This window comes from Antedon mediterranea, chromosome 4 (assembly GCF_964355755.1).
Source record: "Antedon mediterranea chromosome 4, ecAntMedi1.1, whole genome shotgun sequence".
Lineage (NCBI taxonomy): Eukaryota > Metazoa > Echinodermata > Crinoidea > Comatulida > Antedonidae > Antedon > Antedon mediterranea.
Genome location: NC_092673.1, coordinates 3,514,786 through 3,539,291, shown reverse-complemented (window position 1 = coordinate 3,539,291; position 24,506 = coordinate 3,514,786). Strand labels below are relative to the sequence as shown.

General features: G+C 32.1%; 3 protein-coding genes across 3 annotated transcripts; 1 reads left to right on the top strand and 2 right to left on the bottom strand.

Annotated features, from left to right (window-relative positions):
- Nucleotides 1–71: 71 nt before the first annotated feature.
- On the bottom strand, nucleotides 72–3,239 carry LOC140046307 (THO complex subunit 3-like). The gene is made up of 6 exons (XM_072090894.1): nucleotides 3,047–3,239; nucleotides 2,475–2,631; nucleotides 1,810–2,014; nucleotides 1,323–1,484; nucleotides 886–986; nucleotides 72–776 (listed from the first exon to the last, which is right to left on the bottom strand). The coding sequence occupies exons 1-6, from the start codon at nucleotides 3,221–3,223 to the stop codon at nucleotides 616–618; spliced, it is 963 nt and encodes a 320-aa protein (XP_071946995.1). The 5' UTR covers nucleotides 3,224–3,239; the 3' UTR covers nucleotides 72–615.
- A 736-nt stretch (nucleotides 3,240–3,975) lies between these two features.
- LOC140046689 (uncharacterized) lies at nucleotides 3,976–21,536 on the top strand. The gene is made up of 12 exons (XM_072091397.1): nucleotides 3,976–4,066; nucleotides 4,476–5,312; nucleotides 7,235–7,843; nucleotides 15,796–16,586; nucleotides 16,920–17,083; nucleotides 17,723–17,838; nucleotides 18,192–18,290; nucleotides 18,405–18,554; nucleotides 18,848–18,966; nucleotides 19,139–19,297; nucleotides 19,597–19,712; nucleotides 20,026–21,536. Exons 2-12 carry the CDS (start codon nucleotides 4,498–4,500, stop codon nucleotides 20,083–20,085), a joined length of 3,198 nt encoding a protein of 1,065 aa, XP_071947498.1. The 5' UTR covers nucleotides 3,976–4,066; nucleotides 4,476–4,497; the 3' UTR covers nucleotides 20,086–21,536.
- An 875-nt stretch (nucleotides 21,537–22,411) lies between these two features.
- Nucleotides 22,412–24,490, bottom strand: LOC140047900 (U6 snRNA-associated Sm-like protein LSm1). Its single transcript, XM_072092931.1, has 4 exons — nucleotides 24,386–24,490; nucleotides 23,961–24,029; nucleotides 23,537–23,652; nucleotides 22,412–23,073 (listed from the first exon to the last, which is right to left on the bottom strand). Exons 1-4 carry the CDS (start codon nucleotides 24,429–24,431, stop codon nucleotides 22,900–22,902), a joined length of 405 nt encoding a protein of 134 aa, XP_071949032.1. The 5' UTR covers nucleotides 24,432–24,490; the 3' UTR covers nucleotides 22,412–22,899.
- Nucleotides 24,491–24,506: the final 16 nt, after the last annotated feature.

Genomic DNA, 24,506 nt, shown 5'->3' with positions numbered 1-24,506 from the left:
TGTAATAACATACTATAAATTTTAAAAAATAGAAATATTATGACATTATTCTGTATAAAAAATTTATTCAAATGTACATAAATAAATTTGACACCTGGTAAAAGTTTTCGTTATGAACCTCAAACTGCAACAGAAAATTAATCTATTGTGGCCTCTTTTGTAAAAAAAATCTCGTAAAATACGTTTCTTCTTCAATAAAGATGTGAGATTATTGATACTAGTCCATGCTTGAGTAGAACGTGTGTATACCGTGTAGAATGCAAACTTACTAAGAGTTCCTCTATCATAGCGGTCCATCATCTTTGACCATGACTTTCGTGTTATGGTATCCTTCTTGTACCTCTTTTTGCATATATCCCAACTTTTAACACAATGATAAATTATTTATTTATTCAGTGAAACTGGTTTTTAATATATCATATATAACATCTCCTGTATCTTGAATCAAATTATTTATCTACTACAAAGCTCCCATCCTTCGACAAACAAAATACTACTTGGTTTAAATGTTCCTGCATCCCTTATGAACAAGTTGTCTATTTATAGTCACAGAAACCGGTTTTTATTTCCCATCCATTGCCACACTTTTGGCGTATACATACTGTCCAATTAATTTCAAACATCACTTGGCAAGCCAAACAGTTTAACTGTTCCTGCGTCTCTATCTCTATTATATTTGTCTTTATCCTCGCAAGCAAAAGCGAGTAAATATCGTGACGGATGCCAGGCAATGGTGAATGATGGCGCTTCAATGGAAACTTCTGCAACTTTCTCTCCTACATACAAAGACAATTTTGATCACGTTAGTAAAGGCCAACTCAAACAGTGTCGTAAGACGAGTCGTGTCGCCGCAAAAAAATTGTTTAAGGTTGAAACTAATCTTACCAGTCTCAACTTCAGCAATGTCAATTAACAAGTCCTCAGATGCTGATGCCAACAATTTGCCATTATGACTGAAACTTATTGTTCTTACAGGCCAATCCAACCTTAAAGAGCAAAGTTTATCATTATCCTATAGGGGTGCTCAAAGGATTTTCTCTTTTCTTAATTAAATTGTATCCGCTCTTCAGACAGAGAGGGGTATAATGTCGGTTTATCCAGGTAAGCATGCACAAAATACTTACAATATTAATCGTAATATATCAAAATCATATTTCATAGCTTTAGTTCTGAAATAGTGACGGTCAATCTTATGGCAAAAAAGCCCATCTATTTTACAAGGTCACTGGGGATAATTCTGGACTGGACATTAATATCTATCAAATATATCGGCAACAAGCAAATGAATTATCAAATATATCGGCAACAAGCAAATGAATTACCTGGAGAATGTGCGTATACAAACAAGTTCAGCAACATCCCAGAGGCTAACCAGAGCATCTGCACTGCCAGTAGCAAAGTATTTACCTGTAGGGTCAAACTCTATACAGATACAATTTGCTGGATGAGCTCGTAGCATTGTTAGTGGTTTTAATTCTGGATAACTAGAAAAGAAGAAGAAGACTTTCAATGTATATAATTATGTTAAAATACTACTGAATATTCAACATAGATATTGCTCTTTTATTTCCCACCAATATCACCAAATTTATATCAGTGAATAATACCTCAATATTTAATGGCACATTAAATGAATTTCCACCAATTGTGCAATTTTTTCAACTAGTATCATCCGTTTTATTATCAATAAATTATACAGCATTGGTCAATAATATATATGTGTTTTATCACATTTAGCATGTTTCTGAAGAATGTTAGTAGTTAGCAGCCATGATAAAAAGTTTGTTATGAGGTAATAATATAACATACCTAAGAATATTAATATTGCCATGGCCATTGGTCAAGAAGAAAAGGTCATTTGTATTGTTCCATGATATTTCATTGACCTCATATTTGAATTGTTCTTCTGCTTTTGGTTTATGTGTTCTGGCATCAACGAACGTAACCAAGTCCTCTTTATTTCCTACTGCAATGGTATGCCCGTCTGGACTCCAACAGATGTTGATATTTTCTCCTGAGAAAACAAATGTAAAAGCTCTACACTATCAAACTAGTTTGACAAAAAAAGATGTTTCCAAATATGGTAGTGATATGCTCAAATATAGTAGTGATATGAAATCATCATCATGTCACATAAAGTTTGATAGTAAAGATACAAAACAAAACATTTTTAAATCATCAGATTTAAGGTTTAAAAGTCTGTCTACACTGTCAAACTTTATCTGATGTGATGTGCTCATGTATGGAAATGATGACATCATACCACTACCATATTTGGGTATATTACTCTACTATATTTGGGCACATCACATTTTTTTGTCAAAACTAGTTTGATAAAGACAAGACTATAGATTGATTAGTACTAGTAGTAGGTAATTCTATTTATACTAGGTTTTTCTTTCAGTTTTCTCTCCAGGCTACCATTTAAAAAAAACATCCACCAGAATGTCCTCTGATATAACGATTGATTATACCTTTGGTATTGACAGCTGCCACTGATTTAGAAGACCTGACATCCCAGATCCTGATAGTCTTGTCTGCTGAGGCTGTTACAAACTGTTCAGGATTCGAAGGGTGCCAACATAGTTGATCCACACTGTCTGTATGTCCTCTATAAGTTGTCTCAAGTCTCTACAAATACAAAATGTATCTCATCATGTTTAACCTGGAATAACCTTTTTAATCACAATCAATATTTATTAACTAGCTACAGTAGGCTAGCCGGATAGCCTAGGCCTAGGCCTATTTTATTTTTATTTAATTAAATTAGCCTTTTATAAAATAAAAATGAAAACATTATTTTATAATACATAATATGATACATTAAATGGATTTATGTGAGTACATATTATACTTAAGGTTGCGTGCAAAAGTTTTCTGGGGCTAGGCCTATGCTCAAATGTTTGCTACATGCAACCAAATCAAAGCCGTCCATGTCGCGCCGGACTTGGTAAGTTGAAATAGAGAGGAAACGTGTGTGTGGTCTCTGCTACTACTACTGTACTAGCTAGCATATAGGGCCTAGGCCTACTAGGCCTAGACTTACAATTTTATCTTTTTCCAAAGTGAATAATCCAACAGTTTTATCAAAAGACCCAGACGCTAACATTCTACCATCACAACTCCATGCTACAGAATGCACTTTTGCATTGTGTGCAGACATTTCTTTTGTTCTTCCATTACTCTGGAAATGCTTTTTCGTTTCTTCTATGTAAGTCGCCATCTTGAAACAAACAAACAGTGAATTGCGCCACCAACGAGCAGACCACCAATGTGGTACCAAAGTGGTACTTCTTGTTTTTGTGAGAGATAAATCATTCTAACAATCGATTCTATTTCTAAATCAATTAAAGATGTAATTGTCACTCATTACGCCTCCGAAACTGTTTACTACGGAATAGTACAAAAGTTACAACAATTTTCCATCCTAATTGATAATTGGTCATAAAAATACTAGTCGATAGTAGTAGAGTAGAGAATGAGATGCGGGTAAGGGTAAGGGTATACTTTTATCTTCTTGGATTTTAATTGACTGCATTATATAGCCTAGAGAATTGAATATCATTTTATTCTATAGTAAATTATTACTTTAATTTTATCTATCATTAATTTTATTTAGAAATGTATTCATTTTATTTATTTTGTCTATTTGAAAATAAATAGGCCTTCAAAATATTAATATATAACAATATTAATAATAATATTATATTTATCGAGTGCGGCCATTTCTGAATGAAAAGATAATTTCACCTGAATTATTATTGATTTATTCTTTAACTTAGATTAGATAGATAGATTTTTTGAATTTTTTTTAAAAATTAAAAAGCTTTTTTTATAAATATTTTAAATAAATCTCATAATCAAAAGTTTCAGTCCACATGAATGAATAAAAACAAACACAAGAGCGCCACCTTGCAGTTGAAGTAACTTCTGATCGTAAAAACACAAAATCAAAAACAAACTCAAGCGAGAGGTTGTTGCCAACGTACGTATGCTGATAATATTCTTAATTTTTATGCAGTAGAAGATAAAGACAGCTACTAATATTTTGACCTGTATTAAAGAGGTTTGCGTTTTACTGTTTATGACAGGTTGCTTATAAAACCAATGTTTTAAATTACTGAAATGTCGTTATATTAGCTAGGCCTAGGCCCTAACTAGAGCTAGACCGTGGACCACAGTTAACTCAGTAGAGGCTGCCAGCCACATCGATATTGTGCAGGGTGGGATTGTATCCTTCCATTGGGTGTGAGAGTTAGGCATAGGCCTAATCTAGGTGATTTTCTAGAAGATGTGTTAAATTTAGATTAAACTTATTGTTAGGTGAATATTGATCTAACATAATTATTCTAAAATAAAATATAATTATTAATAATATATTAATTATTAATATTATTATTATTAATACTGTACTACTAATATCTAATTCTAGCTGCTTGGCCTACATCCTATTAATTATAATACATTTTTTTCAGATATGATTAATTTGGGTTTACCATGGCAACAACAAGTCTTCCATATCATTGCCCAAAATGTGGTGGCTTTAAAGAATTCCAAAACCTTCTTACTCTACGTGAACATTTAACAAAGGACCACACGTTTAGTGATTTCATTGATTCCTCTTCGCCATTGGGAACCGGAATATCTGGAAAGTGGACACTGCCAGATTCTAAATTTAATAAAACTGTAACACAGCCTATGCAATATTCTTCTCCTTTATTGAACAAATCAGAAACATATGTTCCCAACTTATTGCAAAAGTTGTCAAATGTTGCTGAGGAACTTAAGCAGCAGTTATTAATAGCTCAAAGTCTTAACAGCAGAAGATCACGTTATACTAACCTTCACAAACAATCCATTGGCATCCATCAATATGACATCGGGGAATATCCACAACACAACCCACCTGACGTCTACACTGTGACTTCTCGTAATTCCAGAAGGTCTTTCACACCAGATGATGAAAACTCTCCAGTTAAGGGCAGTGTAATAAATGGTCGGATAGCTGAAAGCTTCAATAAAGACGCATCTTTTTCTGCCACAAGGTTTCCTCTGAGAAAACATCAGAGTGTAGATGAAAAAGACTCTTTGATACTAAGTGCTGCCTTACGAAAGGTTCAAGATGAACTGGAAGTGAAAGAAGAAGAATTAAAAAGCTCAAAAGGAGAGCTGACTAACTTAACTATGGAGAAGTTAAAATTGAATGAGAATTCTGTAACGTTAGGTAACGAGCTGGAGGCAACGAAGGAGAAAGTGTCACACTTGAAAACAGAGATTGAAGATAAAAAAAGACTGATACAAGAAAAGGATAGGTAGGTTTATGAACCTCTGTCTACACTATCAAACTAATTTGATAAAAAAAGTGTTATGCGCAAAATCGTAGTGATATGACATCATCATGCCCATGTATTTGGGCACATCACTTTTTTCTTTCATATAAAGTTTGATAGTGTAGACAGAGCTTTATATATGGGCAGTAACATAAAGTTGATGTAATGTCATATTAAAGCATACTGTTTATATTGGTTTTCATATTTAATATTCAGCCCATTAAAATGTAACTGTAATCAGCATTGGAAGCTAAATAGTGTAAAGTACGTCCACACCATATTCTTCCTCCGGGCATGTATGCTTAGCCCAGGCGCATTGTTAGTGCCTGATGGTTATTGCTTCAGATATTATGTTACGCACATGTACTTAGCAAACTGGATTATTTGCGACTGTGCGGTGTTGGTATTAGTTTCAATTACAATTCCACATTGCTCAATGAACCGTTGTACATTGCATCCGAGATGATGCTGGGATCTGATAAACATATTCTGACACTTTGTTTGTTTGCATTATTTACAGAAAAAATGTTTGTCATTAATATCTCATTTAACTTGGCTTTCTTTCATGTATGGAATAATAGATCAGGTCATCGGTAAATTGAAAGGAGGTGGAGGTCATTGCATATTTTTAAAAATGCTTTTAAAATTGTTTGTTTTTATTCCTTTATAGCTTTTCTATATGACTTTAATGCTCTGTCTACACTATCAAACTTTATATGACAAACAAATGTGATGTGCCCATATATGGACATGATAATGTCATATCACTACCATATTTGGGTTTATCACTACTATATTTGGGCACATCACACTCTAACTAGTTTGATAGTGTACAGCTTTATACCGTACTCATAATCATTAATCAACTAAAATTAGCCCTTTTGATTCTTATGGGATAAATAGTTTAAATATGTATGTAATGTAAATCATTTTATTTTACATTTATTATAATAATATTTTCTTTCACTATGTTGTTTGCCTTCAAACTGTCAATTGAAGTGAAAAGCAAATATTTGACATATAAATGATAGGTCGTCATATACACTTATTATCAATGACCCAATATCAAGCAAGAATATTAATAGTACTATGTGTTGTATACAAACCTATGGATTATCATTATCTACAAACTATGATTATTTTGTAAATATCCTCTATGCTTTTTAATATGTATTGCAATTGCATCAATACACGTATTATATCTACAGTACAGTACAGTACATCAGCCAAAAACAAAAACATTCCATGAAATTGAGAAGTTTTGTTGGGAAAGACTGCAGTTGTTAGTGTTGTAATTCAGACCTTCAGGACTTATACTGTTGTATTATGCATTTATCAATAGTACAGTTATTTACATGTTTACTTAATACACACACAACAAATCCATTTATTCATGATACCATATTGACAGGGCTCGAAATTTATGCTAAAGGCCAATTTACGCAGATGAGCGATAACGGTAATAACAATTTTGGATCTATGTTATTCCTTATGACCATATACACACAACGCGGAGTGGACTGACGGTTTCTGATCAGGGTAGATACATATTATACGCGGGACAACCTATGTGGCTTTCCGCTTACACTCTGTGTAAATTGACCTTTACAAACAAGATTTTTCATAATTGCTACAATAGTTGAAAATTTCAAAACAAATTAGTGTTTGCTGATTGCAATTGTTTACCAAAAAAATAGTGTATCTAGGAAAAGCACTTGAGGCTTGATACAGTATACCAATCTTTGTGAATTTTACCTTTTATTAGAATTTAGTTAATTACCAAAATTGCTTGCTTGTGTAGTTTTATTGGTCATTTTGCTATTTAGATTTGCTACTGGATAAAAAACAGACCTGTATTGATTAAAATTTCATAACTTACTACATATTGATTTATTGATTGATAGGAATCTAAAAGAATTGAACGAGTTCTTAGAAAAAACATCTGAACAACAGGCAACGGCGAAAGAGAAACTGAAAGACTTTATGGACAGTGTTCTTAACCGTGCTGAGCAAGCAGAGAATGATCTACACACTCTCCATACATCATTAAGAAACACACCAGTAGGATCCATGACAATGCAGTCGTCTCCAACAGCAGGAACACCAGTTAATGGCTTGGCATCATTTCCAATAAATGGCAGTCGCATTCAATCTCAGTCTTCAACAGCAGGAACACCAGTTAATGGATTGGCATCATTTTCAATGAATGGCAGTCACATTCGATCTCGGTCTCCAACAGCAGGAACACCAGTTAATGGCCTGGCATCATTTCCAATGAATGGCAGTCACATTCAACCTCATTCTTTGTCTTCTTCCAACGATACACAATTTACAACAAGGAACCAACTAAATGGCACAACAGAACATAGAAGGCGTCCTATGCATGGCCATCAGCAACTACCTGGAAGACTTAACACAAATGGAAGAAGATCTGCAAAAGGTCTTAGAGGTTCATCTCAGAATTCTGCTAGAAGTGGTAGTCAGGCTTCTAATTCCCCTGTACTATATCAAAGGTAAGGTTGTTGTTAATCAGTGTTTAATTAATATTCATACACCTTTCTCTCAGATGTTTCCCAAATTTAGCATTTCTTAGCTTCTATCTAAATCCAAAGGCAAATTACTGAAAAAATGACAATGCTGTGGGTATCAGTGGCTGGATCTCAATGGAGATACAAAAAAAAAACGAAAAGCTAAATCAAAACGATAAGTAAACAGCCAGAAAAGTTAGCTCTGAAGTAACCAAGTTTTCTGCTGTTATTTTATTTATTTATTTATATTTATACATATAATATATAGCTTTTCTATGTACAGGATAGATTGCAGTATTACAATACATACAATACAATACAAATCTTTCTTTATTCTGGAATAGCTCTTTCAATACACAAGTACTGGTCTCCCAAGAGGTCCAGATTTGGAAAAAAATACAAGAAAAATAAAAGTAAAAGCAATATTAAAACTATGTACAATAGAAGTTATACAAGATGTTTAAATTCAACTTGACTAAATGTCTCATAATTTTTACGGATATGTACAGGAAGATTATTCCATAAGGTTGATGCTCTATGATTAAACATTCTCTTTCCATAAATATTGTTCCATGCTGGAACATTTAGAGTTTTAGTTGATTGACTTCTTGTATTTTTTGTGTGAAAAGTGTCCATAAATTTGAATAGATTTGCTAAATAAGATGGTGCTAAACCCTGTATGCATTTAAATAACGTAATTAATAAATCATTTTCCCATCTGTCATGGACACTCTTCCATTTTAGTGAGGACATCAATTCTGTTATAGGGGTGTACATATCAGCATAAAGAATGATTCTAGCTACTCTATTTTGAAGTACTTGAAGACGATTAACAAGTTCTAAGTTACAATTTGACCAAACATTACTACAGTAATCAAAACAGGGTAATACTATTGCATTAGCAAGTAGTCTTAAAGCAAAATTTGGAATATAATATCTTAATCTACGAATAATACCGATACGTTGTGATACTCTAGAAGCTACTTGTTCAACATGCTGTTTCCATGACATAAATGAATCAAATGTAAGTCCAAGATATTTAAAATTGTCAACTCTTTCGACATCATTGCCATTAATAGAAACAGAAATATTATTGAATTTACTAAGTGATATTCTAGTTCCAAATAACATAAATTTTGTTTTCTTTATATTGAGGGTTAGTAAATTGTTATCAAACCAGGTAGTGAACTTACTAACATTTTGATTAATCATGTTCTGTAGAAGAACTGGATCAGATGAGGAACATAATATTGTTGTATCATCTGCATACATGATACATTTATTATTTATCACATCTGGTAAAGAATTAACATAAATTATAAAAAGCAATGGCCCAAGAATTGACCCTTGTGGTATACCAACAGTAATAGGTTTAGAAAATGACAAAGATGATTTGATATTTACAACTTGTGATCTTCCTGATAAGTATGATATAAACCAATTTAAGGCATTACCATGCACACCGTATTGTTTTAATTTACTAAAAAGCAGATTATGATTTATTGTGTCAAAAGCCTTTTGCAAATCTAAAAAAATAGCAGCTGTAACATTACCTTCATTTATATTTTTTAGAATGTAGTCAGAAAAATCAATGAGTGTTGTATTAGTTGAATGGTTACGTCTAAAACCAGATTGACAAGGGTTTAAAATATTATTTTCCGACAAGTAGTAATAAAGTTTATTGTGTACTATTCTTTCAATTATCTTTGAAACTATAGGCAATACTGAAATTGGTCTGTAATTTCCAACATCAGATGTATCTCCTCCTTTGAACACTGGGGTAACTTTAGCAGTTTTCCATTTACAAGGAAATGTTGCTGTAATAAACGACAAGTTTATTATGTAATTAAGTGAGTGACATACAATGGGACCAGCTAATTTTAAGAGCTTAACATCAAAACCATCCAAGCCTGAAGCTTTGTTATTTGAAAAGCTATTGATTATATCAAATACACAATCAGGAGTTACAATGTGAAAATCAAAATTGTTTAAAATAATGTTAGTAGGGTTAGTGTTAGTATTACAAGGTAGATTATGTTTCTTAGCAAGATTATTACCAATAGAAGAAAAATAATCATTAAATTTATTAGCTATTTCTTTATCATTATTTGAGAGTCCACTACCAACCCGAACAGAGGAGATAGCTTGTTTTTTATCAGGAATAATTTTTTTAATGGTTTCCCACAATTTTTTAGAATTTGTGGTATTTGCTGTTATAGCATCTGTACAAATTTTCTTTTTAAGTGATCTATTTAGTTTATTTGCTTGATTCCTCAAACTTTTTGCCTTATTCCAGTCTGCCTCATCATTTGTTTTATGAGCTTTCTTAAAATAATAGTCTCTATCTTTTGTTAATTTTAGGTATTCTTTAGTAATCCATTCAGGCATTGAAGTTTTTACTCTCTTAATTCTACGAGGTGCATGTTTATTGCAAGCATAATTAAATAAATTTGACCAAATATCCCAAGCTTTATCTACATCAGAACATTCCATGACTAAACTCCAATCTTGTTTTTTAACAGAGTCAATGAAATCGTTCTCATTAAACTTTTTAAAAGACCTAGAATTTGTTGTTTTTGGTTGACCTTTTATTTTTTTATACTTGCGAATTAAGTAAATTAATGAATGGTCACTTATTCCAAGACTATAAACTCCTGATTCAGAATACTTCTTGAGATTTGAAACAAAAATAAGATCTAATATTGTTTTACTTGAATCGGTGATTCGTGTACTCTCATTAATTAATTGTTTTAAGTTACTATGATTTTCTAAATTCTTAATTTTAGTTTGATTTACCTTTTTGGAAATATCAAGGTTGAAATCTCCTAGTACAATTACTTCATCATATTCAGATGTATAATGTTGGAATAAACTATCAATGTCTGTTATGTAATCTATATTGGCACTCGGGGGTCTGTAAACTGTTCCAACAAGAAAAGGCTTAGTATGTGGTAAATTAATTTCTATCCATAGACTTTCAACATTGTCAGCAATGTTATTTGTTATTATTTTATGTACAATACACTCTTTAATATAACACAAAATTCCACCTCCTATTTTGTTTTTCCTATCAAATCTACAAATATTATACCCATTTATAGTGAGCTCTGTGTTATCAATATTCTTATCAAGCCAACTTTCAGTTAAACATAGTATGTCAATGTTATTTTTATCTAAAAGTACATTAATTTGATCAACTTTGTTTCGCAGGCTTTGAATATTTAGATGCGTAATTTTAAGCCCTTTACCAAGATACAGATCATTGTTTATAGGATCATTAAGAAATGGTAATTCAGATACAGTATTTTTAATAAAGCAGGCGGAACACCACCAATTGTCAAAGTTATGTTTAACCATTACGCAGTTTACATGAAAATCTAATGTGCAACATTTACATGAAATATGTGATTCACATGATTTTATGTACTTTAAACAGTCGGCACATGTACCAACTGTTACACCTTTATTTGTTTGTTGAGATTGCTTTATGTTTGCAGGATGTTGTATGCAAGATCTCTTAAAAAAGCAATATAGTTCATTGCGATAAGTTTAATACCAGACCCATTCAAGTGAAGTCCATCCTTGGCAAGATGTTGTAGACTGATGTTTGAGTTGTCAATGAATGCCCAGTTGAGTGTACTGCACTTGTCATGTAGCCTAGCATTGAATTCCTTGACCCAAGCATATCTACCTGCGTTTTGATGCATAATTAACGAAGAGATTGCAATATGGATAGATGTGTCGGCGTCCCTGATACAGTTACATAACAAAGTAATGAGTTTGATGCATTTCATCGGCATACAGTCATTTGTGTTGTTTGTTCCACAATGTATAATAACGCTTGATGGGTTTTGCTCTTGTATTAACACAGGTGCTAATTTGATCCACATTTCCAGTTTGCTTCCTGGGATACAGCAGTTGATCACTCTCATACGACTAGACATTCTTCTCCCAACTAAATGTTTTGGAATAGAGTCACCGATTATGAGCACAGTTTGTTTTCTACCACCATGTGATGTTTTAATTACTGGTTGAGGATGAGACGGGGGTGCTTCATTGTGACGGCTAGTCACTGCATCTGTTGATGGATCTTCACAATTCTGCGTACACTGCTGAACATCAGATTGATCATTTGATGACGGTCTCAAAGGCATAGATTTTGAAGGCTTTGTTTCAGGTATATTCATCACTGTAGAAGTTTGTTTGATTGGATAAGATTCTTCCATCTCAAGTGCACTGAATTGGTTACTAATTGGAATTGTAATAATGTCAGATTGCAATGGCACAGTTACTGTTTTACATTCAGATGACCCAATACTACTGGTGGTTTGGGTTAATGATTGGCAGTATATAGTGTCTGTCTGGCAGCATTTGTTTGAGACTTCCACTTTGTTAGATATAAACATCATTACTTACATGATATGATTATATGACCAGTTTACTTTACATAATACCCCTGTTTTGGGACACCTCTGTTAAGGGGACTCTTTACCGTGAAATAAACAAGGGCAATATGTTTTGGCACAAGACCAATCCCTATTTAGGGGACATTTTGTTGGGTTTCTTTATTAAGTTGTAACCAGGTGAATATTTTACTAAAATAATTTCAGAATTATTAATAATAATTCTGAAATTATATATATTTTATAATAATATTATAAAGCTCTGTGTACACTATCAAACAAAAAAATTGTGATGTGCCCAAATATGGTAGTGATATACCCAAATATGGTAATGATATGAAATCACCATATATGGGCACATTTTTGTCATATAAAGTTGTGTAGAATTTAAAAAGAGCTTTAGACTTGTAAATTTATATTTTCAATTTGTTTTTTTCTGATGTGAACAACAGAGCTTTGAATTTAAATTAATGTCTTAATACAGTATCTTTAAAATATTTTCAATTTGAAATCTTTTGGAGATGATAATCCCTGCCATGGTGAAAAATCAATATAGGTATTAAAATACACATAAATTCATTCATCTGTGATAATACAATAATTGTTTTCACACTCGTGTCACACAGATAAGTAGCTTGGTGTAGATTGTTTTACATAGAGTTTGATCGATTTAGCAAACTTAAGAATCTTCAATTTTCCAATGGTTATATTGATGTAATTGTGCTGGCTTGTGCTTCAAATCAAAGTTTTTTTTTCAGACCCATAACCTTTTGACGCCAAATCTTCTTAAGAAATATGTTTTTTAATTATTTAAAAAAAATTTCATACGCATTCAACAGCGAGCACAGACTCGCTACTTACAAGATCAATAAACTATTTTGTATAATTTATCATACTTATAAACAAAGTCTCATTTGAGGTTTAGGGAGTGGCACTTCAGTTGGTCAGGATTGAACCTTGACCTTGGGATTAGAAGGCAAGCATGTTAACCATTAAACAGCTCCACTAGTGTTCTTTTATTAAATACAGTACTAGGTATTCCAGCAAAAGTTCTTTTATAACTTACAATACGATCTGCTCTCCCAAACCTACATAATTAATTTTGTTTCAGAATGCAGTAGGAGAGCATTGATATTTTTAAATGTCTATGTTTTACAAGAATCTTATAACTGTATGTATTTTAATCTAGTTCGCTTAAACGTCATCTTTTAACCTCTTTTTAAATAATCACCCTGTACTAGTCGTATTTAACCCTGAGAATCTTGTTTATTTCGCTTGTGATGGTAATTACTAATACTCTACACAATATCAGTTTAATTATATGAAGGGCTAATTAATTTTTTATCACATTATACATCCGCAATCTGTCTGATTGAAGTGATGTAATATTTAATTACTGATGAGAAATGTACAAATGGTGGGAGTTATTATTACAGATAAAGCTTAATATCATTCACAAAAGCGGAACCAGATTTTGCTTCTAATCTATGAAATACTTTGATCAAATATTGACTGATTTGTTGATATTAGTTTGAACTACCTCTAGCAAACAAAATTATCTCTACCTTTTTCACATCTGTTCTGAAAATCTATTGAAAAAAAAATCCAAGCATCCTTGTAAAGTTTTTTAAATAAAAAAAAATGTTTTTCATTACAAATAATCCTCCATTTTGATTATTTCTCATAAAGAACCTTAGAGTTTATGAAAAAGTATCTACAGTATAATTAATAATAATAAATCTCCCCTGATCATTGTAGCTAATTTGTGTGTGAATCCATCCCATCTATCCCATGAGTTTAATTGAAATAGTCCTATTTTAAAACAGCCTCGCAAACTCATCATTATCATACATAATAGCAATACATAAATATTGGAACAGATAATTAATAATATCTGTTTCTTTATTGTAGATAGATCTACATATTGTACTTTATAGATATAACACATTACTGAAGTGTATTCTTGCCATTTGATTTCATATCTTTGCATATTAATTATCTCCCAACATTAAAAAAAAATCTTTACATTTAACAGTAAGCCAAGTGAAATCCTAATTTGTCTGTGCCGTATGGTCAAGGATTTCTAATTTTACACAGATGGTATATAATCAATATTAAACCCACTCATGTTTTATTGTTTTATTAGTGTAAATATACAGTTTGCGACAAATTTACATTAAGCATGTCAAAATCTAGTATTCAATAATTAAAAAATAATTTGTACTGCATTATTGAATTTAATTAGTACCTTCAAACTGTATTTAGAATAAGGACATGACTGACTGAGTATTAACTATTATATAATAGAATGACCCTTTTCAAGGTATCTCTCTAATTTCCTTTAATTTTCTCTATGGACACAAAATAATATTCTAAAAAAGGGGGTTTTTTATTTTACAACTTGTTTTCACAAGTCTATCACATTATCATAGTACTGTACATGTTTTATCTGTTTTTATTTACATAAAGTGTTATTATTTTTCATTGATCTATCTAGCTAGCATATTTTTGAAGCAAAATTTAATTACATTTTGTTATAGATTTAATTACATTTTATTTGTCAGGCATTTGTATGATTTGTTTTTTGTTTTTGTTTTTTTGTTTGTTTTTTTTTTAATGCGCCTTGAGCACTCTTGAGTGGTATGTGCGCTATAAAAATCCTGTTATTATTATTATTTATGTTATTATTAGATTGATGGTATTATTAGAATACATAATGGAAGCCATGTACTGTATAGGCCTACTGTACTGTAGGTTGTCTCACATGACTATGAATTGATACTTTGTATTTAAAAAGGCATTCATAAAATTAAAACCAATACATTCAACAGTTTTTTCTGAGTTGCAACAGTACAGTAAAATTTACAGAAAATGTATTTTTGTAAAGTCGTGACTTTTTAGTTTCATTTATAAATATACTGTATATCAAAATTTAAAGTTTTAAAATTGATTAGAAAATTGTTTTTGTCTGTACACTTAAGTGAGTCGTATTGAGACTTCCACGCTCATTTAAGAAAATTAGTTGTCTTCATCCTACACTGGCTCTCATCTCTCCAGCGTAAGATTTACCACCAGATATGAAATGAACCGTTCACATTGTTAGTAATAATCACCTGTGTGTAGCCAACATACGAAACAAACGACTCCTTAGGGATAGGTAATGATAACGAATCTTGTATCGTATAATTATTTTTTGACGATAGAAATATATTTAATATAATGCATGCTTTCAGTTTTTTGTCGGTAGCTAATTGAATTCATAATTCGTCGCGAGATATTTATTATCTACTGAATTTTAAACTCAGTAATCATTTCATAAATGAAATTCATTTTCAAAAGAATTGACTATCTTTTCTACAAAAATGATTACTGATAGTAGTCATAATATTTCTTCATTTCTCTCTGTTTGCCTGTTGATGTTCTTCTGCATCAACTATTGTTCTTTCCTACAAACTGAAGTAACAACGTGATGTTTGTCTAAATGGCATTCCATAGTTTTTGTTTTCACAAATATTTAATTTTTTTTCTTTTTAGAAGGGACGCAAACTTTACACATCCAAACATTTTAGAAAAACGAAACCAGAGCAATGGAGATGGCATCCATCAAACTGTTAGTAATCCATCTTCAAATTGTTATCCATCCTCACCACAAAGTGGTTTGTTACACAATCAGGAACTACATCCGCACGAACTACACCCTCACTTGAAATCAGAATATTCAATCGGAACTCCGAAATATGATTCCCGGATAGCTAATTCAGAGTTTGCCATATCCCAGATGTCACCACAAAGATCAAATCCTTTACAGTATTCTAAACCAGAAGAAGTGGCAAATGGAAGAAGGAATCAACCTACTCCAAAACATCATATGCTATCAAAGAGAAACCAAAGACATGCTCTTTATGAACCAGTCCATGAGACTTCTACAAATGAGCAATATGCCTCACCTGATGAAAGAGGTCCATTGTCTGGTGGTGGTGGTTATGAAAGAGATAGATCTGATGAAGATCTTCCAGACCATGACATGCAAAGAGTGCAAGAAGTAACAACAAGGACTACCAATGGCATGGATGAAGACTTTTTAGATTTAGAAGTCTTTCGCAATGCTGTAGAGAATGTCTTACATGAAAGAGAGATTCAGTCTCGAGCAACACAGTATTCACAATCAGAAGGCGAACCTCTTTATACAACTCTTCAACCATCTCAACAAGATAGTATTATTAGTGAAGGTCAAAGTTCAGGGTATGATGACTCGTATGGATATGATAGTTTGGACGATGGTTTGGATGAATTACCGGTCAGAGATCAGAGTTCAGGGTTTAAAGGTGAACATGTCTCCTGTTGTACATTTTAATGATCTGTCTACACTATCAAACTTTTATGTGACAACAAAATTTGATATATCATATATGGACATGATGATGTTTTTTTGTTAAACTAGTTTGATAGTGTAGACAGAGCTTTATAGATGTATTGGTATTGAGGTAAAATATGTTTCAATATAATTGAGATTTGTTTTAGAATAAAGATAAAATATTCTAGTTCTATTAAATTTTAATAATTCATTAAAAATAAAATATCATTATTTTTTTGTAATGCCCTTCTATTATTTATCAACAATTTCAATGCTTATATTTTTTGTTTTTACCCCTTCACAGATTGTCCTAAGCAAAGAAAGATTGCGTTGTTTTGTGTGTTTTCGTACCTGGAAACAGAGGAATTGTTGACCTGTTCACAGGTGTGTAAAGAGTGGTGTCATGTCAGTCATCACCCAGCATTGTGGAAGAAGGTGTATCTTAGTAGTCACATCATCACATCCAAGGTATTTTATTTGTTATTTGTAGTTTAATGTCCAAGGTCATTCTTTAAAAAGCCTTCTTTTATACTGAAAATTTAAATGGCCAAAGGTTTAAGCCTAGTGCCTTACAAATTAAAAAGGTGGGATTGAGGAGTTTTTTTAACGTGGCGAGTGATTGAGTTTGGAAAGGTGTTCCAAAGAACAGCAGCTGACCAGGAAAAGATGCGTTGTCCATAATATTTTGTTGAAAGCCGTGTAGGTATAGGCAGGAGTAAAACCTCTGAAGATGACCTCAGTGATGTTCCTTAAATAGGTGTGACCCAAAGGAGGTGTTCAACTGTAATATACTATTGTCACACATCTCTAGTTGCTGTTTCTTTTTGTAACACTTACAGCATGCCATGTAGGTAAAAATGTTACACTACGGTATTAAGCTCTATCTACACTATCAAACTACAGTAGTTTGACAAAAAAAGTGTGATATGCCCAAATATGGTAGTGATATTCTTAAATATAGTTAGTGATATGACATCATCATGTACAGTACATATGTGGCCATATTACATTTTTTTGTCACATAAAGTTTGATAGTGTAGACAGAGTTTTTATGATATTAGAATGAAAACAAAAAGGCACCTTGCAAAATAATCAATCATTATGTAGTTTTTGCAGACCATTTCCAAGTGGTGTACACAGACAGAACACCTTACGCTGGAGAGTTTGCAACCAAGGACCATGAGGAAGGGGGAACGAAGACAAGATTACCTGAGGAAAACAAGGTAGGAAACAACACAACAGTTGTCGCTCTGCATTTCTTCTCCTTTTTGTCTTTTGTTTCTCTAAAGGTCGCTTTAGTTTGAGCAAGGTCAAGTCGATTTAAAAGAGAAATTATAAAAGAGAGTGAATCTATTTTTACCATTTTGATTAGATTGTACACAGCATATAGCCAAAAAAAAAACCCATTACAATATAATCTCTATCTTTGGGCTGGCCAAATAGGTTTTCCAGAAAGTTTGATATTCAGAATGTGTTTTTAATGGTAACAATTTGGGGCCTTTTGGACTTGGATTTTCCGGTTTTCAGAGAGTATGGTATTGGGAAAGTTGACTGTATTATATTATTTTTGTTTCAGAGGTTCACTAGAGGCAGGTTTGGAGTACATATTACAGGCATCAGGAAGTTCTCTTCTAACATTAAGAATATTTAACTGTGGCAATGTACTGACTGACAGGTAAAGCATTGTAACTATACTTTTCACTCACTTGAAGAAAACTTACTTTTAAAATGATGATTTTCTATTATTATACAAGTTTTTTTTAATGCTGTTTAAACTTCTAAATTACAGAAGCCTCTGGTTGGCCAGCTGCCATTGCCGTTTTCTGGAAACCATAATGTACGTAAGCAGCACAGATCCAGTAGGTCATGAGGTCATCTGGGCATTGGGTGCAGGATGTAGGAATATCCGTGCATTACAAATACCACCACTGTTTCCATGGTAGGTAATACATTTTTTTGAGGGAACATTAAGCTTTTTTTCAAGAGAATCAGTGCCGCAACACAGAGGCCTTTAAGGACCCTGGTTTAGGAACCCTAAGTGGCCATCCAACGCTGGAGGCCTCGGGGCGTTTTAGCCTTTTTCAACATATTTTAATGCCTGTTTTTTCCTCTGGGCACTGCTCATCCCCATAAGCTCCTGGGTTTAGCCAGTGAGCGCTCATAGCCATTACACCACTGAAGAGAATGTCAAATGCAAATATTTATAAAACTACAATATTTTTCTTCCTATAGTGAAAACTCTCAAAAATTCAACAATAAATGTGTTCAGATGATAGGAAGATGTTGGCCCCTAATCCAGGGTCTTTGCATCGGTGGGATTGATGTTGACATCAGGGGTTTGGTGTCTCTTGGTAAGTTGTTGTGCTTGTTGACTAAACACACCAGCAAATATATTTTAACTATAAATAATCCTTTTTTTCTTCAGATGAAGGATGTAATTAATAAATGTTAAACAAAAACTATTTATTTGTATGTAAATCAAAGCAAATTATGAAATTATTTATGAAACTTCTTCTCCTCCAGTCAGAAACTGTCCAAGACTGTGTGTTCTTGAGTTGGACCACATGCAAGAGATGACGGAAGAAACAGCAGTAGGAATGTGTAGCAACGGGCTAAGAGGTCTTGAAACAATTATATTTACAGCAACGCCAGTCACACCAAAGGCCATTATACAGTTTAACAGTAAGCTACTTCACATAGATTCATCACATACTATAAAATCTCGTAAAGAAGCCCATGGGCTTCTTCTCTTTTTAGTACTCATAGGTGGGCTTCTTTTCAAGATGGGCGTCTTTTCTAGATTACTTTTTCAAACTAAAGAAGGGGGATTTTTTTCAAAATGACTGCTGTAATTATGTGAATTGCTACTACTGTACAATAATAGGATTTTACCTGGCAATTAAAAAAAAACCCTGTCTGCTAAATCGAATAAATTATTTGATGTTAATTTATTTTGAACTTGCTTGTGTCTATCTATTTAGGTGCCTGTCCTCAACTAAAAGTCATTGCAGTATATGTTGGGATCTCAGATTATTTTGACGACATCGATAACAGACAGAACCAGATAGAGTACAAGAATATTGCCTCCAGGCTTAAAGTAAGCCAGTGATAAAACATTCCTTGAATAGTCTTCTCAGATAAGGACTATAAACCGTAGGTCCTGTGTACACATCTAGCTCATGTGCACTTTAAAGAACCTAGTACATCTTTCGAGACAAGTGGGGTTTGCCGCGATGTACTAGTATACACACAGCCACATAACTGGGCCCTCTGTGATACCCGTCTTTGATTGAAGAGCGTACTCAGTATAAATAAATAACACATTTTTTTAAAAAGGGATTTTAAAGAACCATACAGTTAGTTACACTCTTCTTTAGTTAACCACTTATATTATCTCATTTTATTTTCAGTTGTTGAAAAAGAAGCCGGCATTAATGAATATTCTTCATTTGAAAACTAACTGCAAATAACTGTGGATACAGAAGATGACTGTAATCAGGCCCAGTGTTAATTCAATATTAAGTAGACAATACTTATTTCTTTACGTATTGATTTACAGTATTTCCAAATTGAGAAATGATTGTCTAAATATGAGTATGTTGATGACATGAAGTTTTTCCACAATACTGTAAACAGTTATAAAATAAGGGTTTGATAAATTTATGATCTGTTTTCCTACAGTTTAATGAGTATAATCCGTAATTCCATAGTATTTTTACTCGAGGTACCCGAGTCTAGGACTCTCTCATCTTCTCCTCCATCCGACACTATTGAATAAAAAGTGAGATTTATAAAGTACTACTCCTCCCTTATTCGTTGTACTATTAAGCTGGGATTTGGCATGAATATACTACAGGGACAGGTATTTTTTAATTTCAAACCTGATGCAGCCATATGATGTCTCGAAGGTGGTACCGTATAGCCGTATTTGGTAGCGAGGTTATTGATGTATATGTGACGTCACATCTCGTCTTGGAGCTTCTTTTGCTGTACCCCGAGTATTGCACATTCGTGCTTGTTTTTTCTATCTTTTATTTAGGAATCTCTGGTCCATAGAAATTAAAATTATGTATAAATGAATTGCTTGAGTTGCCTTCCATACTATAATATTGGTACTCTGCTTTAGTGTGCATTTCATACTATATTATTTATACTCTGTTTGCCTTCCATACTATATTATTGGTACTCTGTCTGCTTAGTGTGCGTTTCATACTATTTTATTTATACTCTGGTTGCCTTCCATACTATATTATTGGTACTCTGTTGGCTTAGTTTGCCTTCCATACTATATTATTGGTACTCTGTTGGCTTAGTTTGCCTTCCATACTATATTATTGGTACTCTGTTGGCTTAGTTTGCCTTCCATACTATATTATTGGTACTCTGTTTGCTTAGTGTGCGTTCCATACGAGACATACTGTACTCTAGTTTTCTTCCATTATCTACTAAATAATAACATTTTTGGTGCTTTTCAGACTATGTTTTCGCACATTGCATTATATTATTATTGGCTTTTATACCCACCAATATTACCACAAATTAACAATATTTGAATTTCCATTTTACAAGTATATACAAGTGTATATAGTAGTACAGTATTTATGGCTTGGTGGTGTATCTCAGCCATGTGTACTTACCATGGTATACCAATTTGGTGCTATAGTTAAGACTCTTTTATATTCATGTCCTAAAGATTTATTACCTAATATAAGATTATGTCACTTTTGTTAAACGTTTAATTAAACTTTAAAAACCAGGCGTTACACTGGTGATATTACTATATTATGTCTATATAAAATGTTTATTATATATTTAAACTAAGCATATGTATTAATACTATTAGAGAGTTAAATTGATTAAACTCTCCAACTGTCTGTTATTTTTTACCCTTGTATATAGCTATATTGTATAGTTTATATATGTTCATACATAAATGCAATATTTAGCTAAAGAACAAATAAAGGAAATATAATGTATTTACAATAATTATATTATGTAAAATGAATGAATTTAACTGATTAATGAAACTAAAATAGTCTTTAGTGGATAATTTGTATAAACGGAATCTAGATTATAGCAATTCTGTGAGGTTTACTATCAGAAAGACCATTTTTATAATGCAATACTATATTAAATATTAATTATATTTAGCTAAAGAAAAGATGAGATATATTATGTAAAATGAATGATGTTAAAGATTTATAGAAAGATTTATAGAAATTGTTATTAATTACACGAAAAAGGTCTGAAGGTGGGTATGTCAGTCACTCTTTTGAAAGTGCTGTTGAATTTGATGTGTTTTGTTTCATTTTTTAAAGCTTTAAATTCGCAATAATATTTTGTAGTGTAATGTGTATGTGCTTTTTTTTAGCGGCTCAAACAGGGTAGGAGATATTGTGTACTTTGTTAGCATCACCAAAATCTTTAATATTTTTATTTTCATATTATTATAGTACTTATTTTTTATATTCTTTAGAACTAGTATTATTGTCATATACCACCAACTAATATTTGTTATTTTTAATATTACAATATATTTCTTTATTAATAATTTACATTGATAGTTAGCTCTATAATATGGAGAGGTATATATACTTATATATAGCTAGTTAAAAAGTACTATAAATAAAATAATATTTGCAAACAATATCATTGTTATTTATTTCTCCACTTCAACACGCTGAGGTACAGAAACTAAAATCATAGCACTAACTGAATTTAAAAGGAATTATTTTCTCAAAGTAGGCATATAATCGACACAACAGAAGGAGAAAACACTTATCTGTACTTTGCTCTTTGAGTTGTTTTTATTCATCATAAATAAAACAATAATTTGTATTTTCTTTAGGAATTCATATTTTATATTTCTTTCATTAAAAGTACTTTAAAATGTATTATAAAGATGTTTTAACACATTGTTCAAACAAATTTAAAAACATTTTGTTTTACAAATAAAGTTAAATTAATACATATTTTACATGATTTTATATAAAAAAAAGATAAAATAGTGTATACTTCTTAAAGGTATTATTGTATCCACTTTCAGAGTTCTTTGAGATCACCGTATTCTCCAGAAATTTATTTCAAAATAATATTCTTTGAGCCTCCTTTGCGATTCAGTAAACCAGTTAAACAACCTTCGGTTTAATTCTGCTCCGCAATTTGAATTTTACAAGCAATCATACTTGAATTTTCTTATACCGGTAAAATAAAAATTTCTTTTACGCACTTGTGACTCGTATACAAGTTAATATACATTGTTCATTGAGTCTGATGGATGTTTTCTATTGGAATTCCTCAACAACTTTCTCTGCATGAGGTTGGAGTCCTCTTTCTAGTAAAGCTTTATTCATCTTTTTTTCCTCTTTTTGTTTTGCAATTTGTTCTTCTCTTTGTGCTTCTAAAATTGCATCTATTGACACCTTTTTAAGATCTATCTTAAGATCCTTCTCTGGATCCTGGAAAAGAAAAATATAGTCAAGTTAATAACTTAAAAAGCAAACATTAGGTATAAACTGAGATAAATGAAGGAGACTTTATGAAAGCATAGCCAAACTATAGAGGGTGCTTTACAAAATATATCAAAAACATAGAGGCAATTTCACGACATTACCATCCAGGTAAGCATTAAGCTCTGTCTACACCATCAAACTTTATGATGATGTCATATCACTACTATATTTGGGTACATCACACTTTTTTGACAGTGTAGACAGAGCATTAGTCATAATACCCTATTTTCCAGTTTTGTGTGTTTTTAGATTGGTTAACGGGCGAAAACGCCTTCAACCGAAAATTCATGTATTCGGCCTAAGTAGTAGAGCCTAAATATGGTAAATTTATGCAGTATATATTGGGATATTAATAGTGTCATTTGACTTGACAGAATGTACATTAATTCTTGTTTATTATTATACTTACAATCTCGCCAAGGAGAACCACATTTTCTCCTCTAACTACAAATACACCCCTAGGAATGTCACCATATTCTTGTCCAACATGAATACGCTCTATCGTCTTGTGGAGGACTAAATTAGCTGAAAAGAAAAGTAGCATTTGTTAAACAATGTTTGTATTTTAATTTTCAATTGTCATTATTTATCATTTACCATCACGACACAACCTCATCATCAATTTTCTTTTTCTTCAAATCTACACTAATAAAAACGGATCTGCAAGGATGGGGTTGGGGGAAGGGGTTAGTTAAACAGGTGCTACCAACAAAATTGGTGGTGCTACCAAAAATTATTATGAGCCATCATTAAAAATTTGATAGTGCTACCAAGTGAAAAAGTTAATTTGCAGCCCTGAAATGACATTCATTCAAGTAAAAATACAAACATACCAAATTGGTCGATACTTCTTAAAGTCCCAATTAGTGTCCTGCCATCTCGTAATAGCACTAGTAGTCGTTCTGGAAAAATAATGATAACATTTTATTTATTTAATTAAATAAAAATAATGTCTAATGATGAATTGATCCTCTTTATTAATTATTGAAAAAATAAAGTGAAAAGTTGTGCACGTGAAATTTACATGATATGTGATATCGTTTTAAAAATTTGAAAATACCAAAAAAAAAAATATCATTTGTTCAGAAAAATGGGACGTGTGGGGCGAAACGTCTCGGGCAACCTGTACACACTGACTGATTCGGCAGGCGACTCTATTTTGCATAGCCTAGCTACTAGGCTTAGGTCAATATACAACGATTAAACATAATATACATTTATTTTATCAAATAAAAAATACAACAACATAAAATCATACTATCTAGCTCTTCAATTAAACTTGCTGTTCCAGGTAAACACTCCATTTTAGAGGGAAAATAGAGCAAACTATTTTTTAAATCAGCACCAAAAATAATAAATAAATGTCGCCCTCTGTTGAT

Coding starts and splice junctions, on each gene's coding strand:
- LOC140046307 (XM_072090894.1), bottom strand. CDS start 3,223: ATGGCGACTTACATAGAAGAAACGAAAAAGCATTTCCAGAGTAATGGA. Junction 2,632..3,046: donor CTTTGGAAAAAGATAAAATT/GTAAGTCTAGGC, acceptor TTGTATTTGTAG/AGACTTGAGACAACTTATAG. Junction 1,485..1,809: donor GGCAATATTAATATTCTTAG/GTATGTTATATT, acceptor CTTCTTTTCTAG/TTATCCAGAATTAAAACCAC.
- LOC140046689 (XM_072091397.1), top strand. CDS start 4,498: ATGGCAACAACAAGTCTTCCATATCATTGCCCAAAATGTGGTGGCTTT. Junction 16,587..16,919: donor TCAGAGTTCAGGGTTTAAAG/GTGAACATGTCT, acceptor ACCCCTTCACAG/ATTGTCCTAAGCAAAGAAAG. Junction 17,839..18,191: donor GATTACCTGAGGAAAACAAG/GTAGGAAACAAC, acceptor TTTTTGTTTCAG/AGGTTCACTAGAGGCAGGTT.
- LOC140047900 (XM_072092931.1), bottom strand. CDS start 24,431: ATGGAGTGTTTACCTGGAACAGCAAGTTTAATTGAAGAGCTAGATA. Junction 23,653..23,960: donor AAGAAGTATCGACCAATTTG/GTATGTTTGTAT, acceptor TTTTCTTTTCAG/CTAATTTAGTCCTCCACAAG. Junction 23,074..23,536: donor TGGTTCTCCTTGGCGAGATT/GTAAGTATAATA, acceptor TTTCTTTTCCAG/GATCCAGAGAAGGATCTTAA.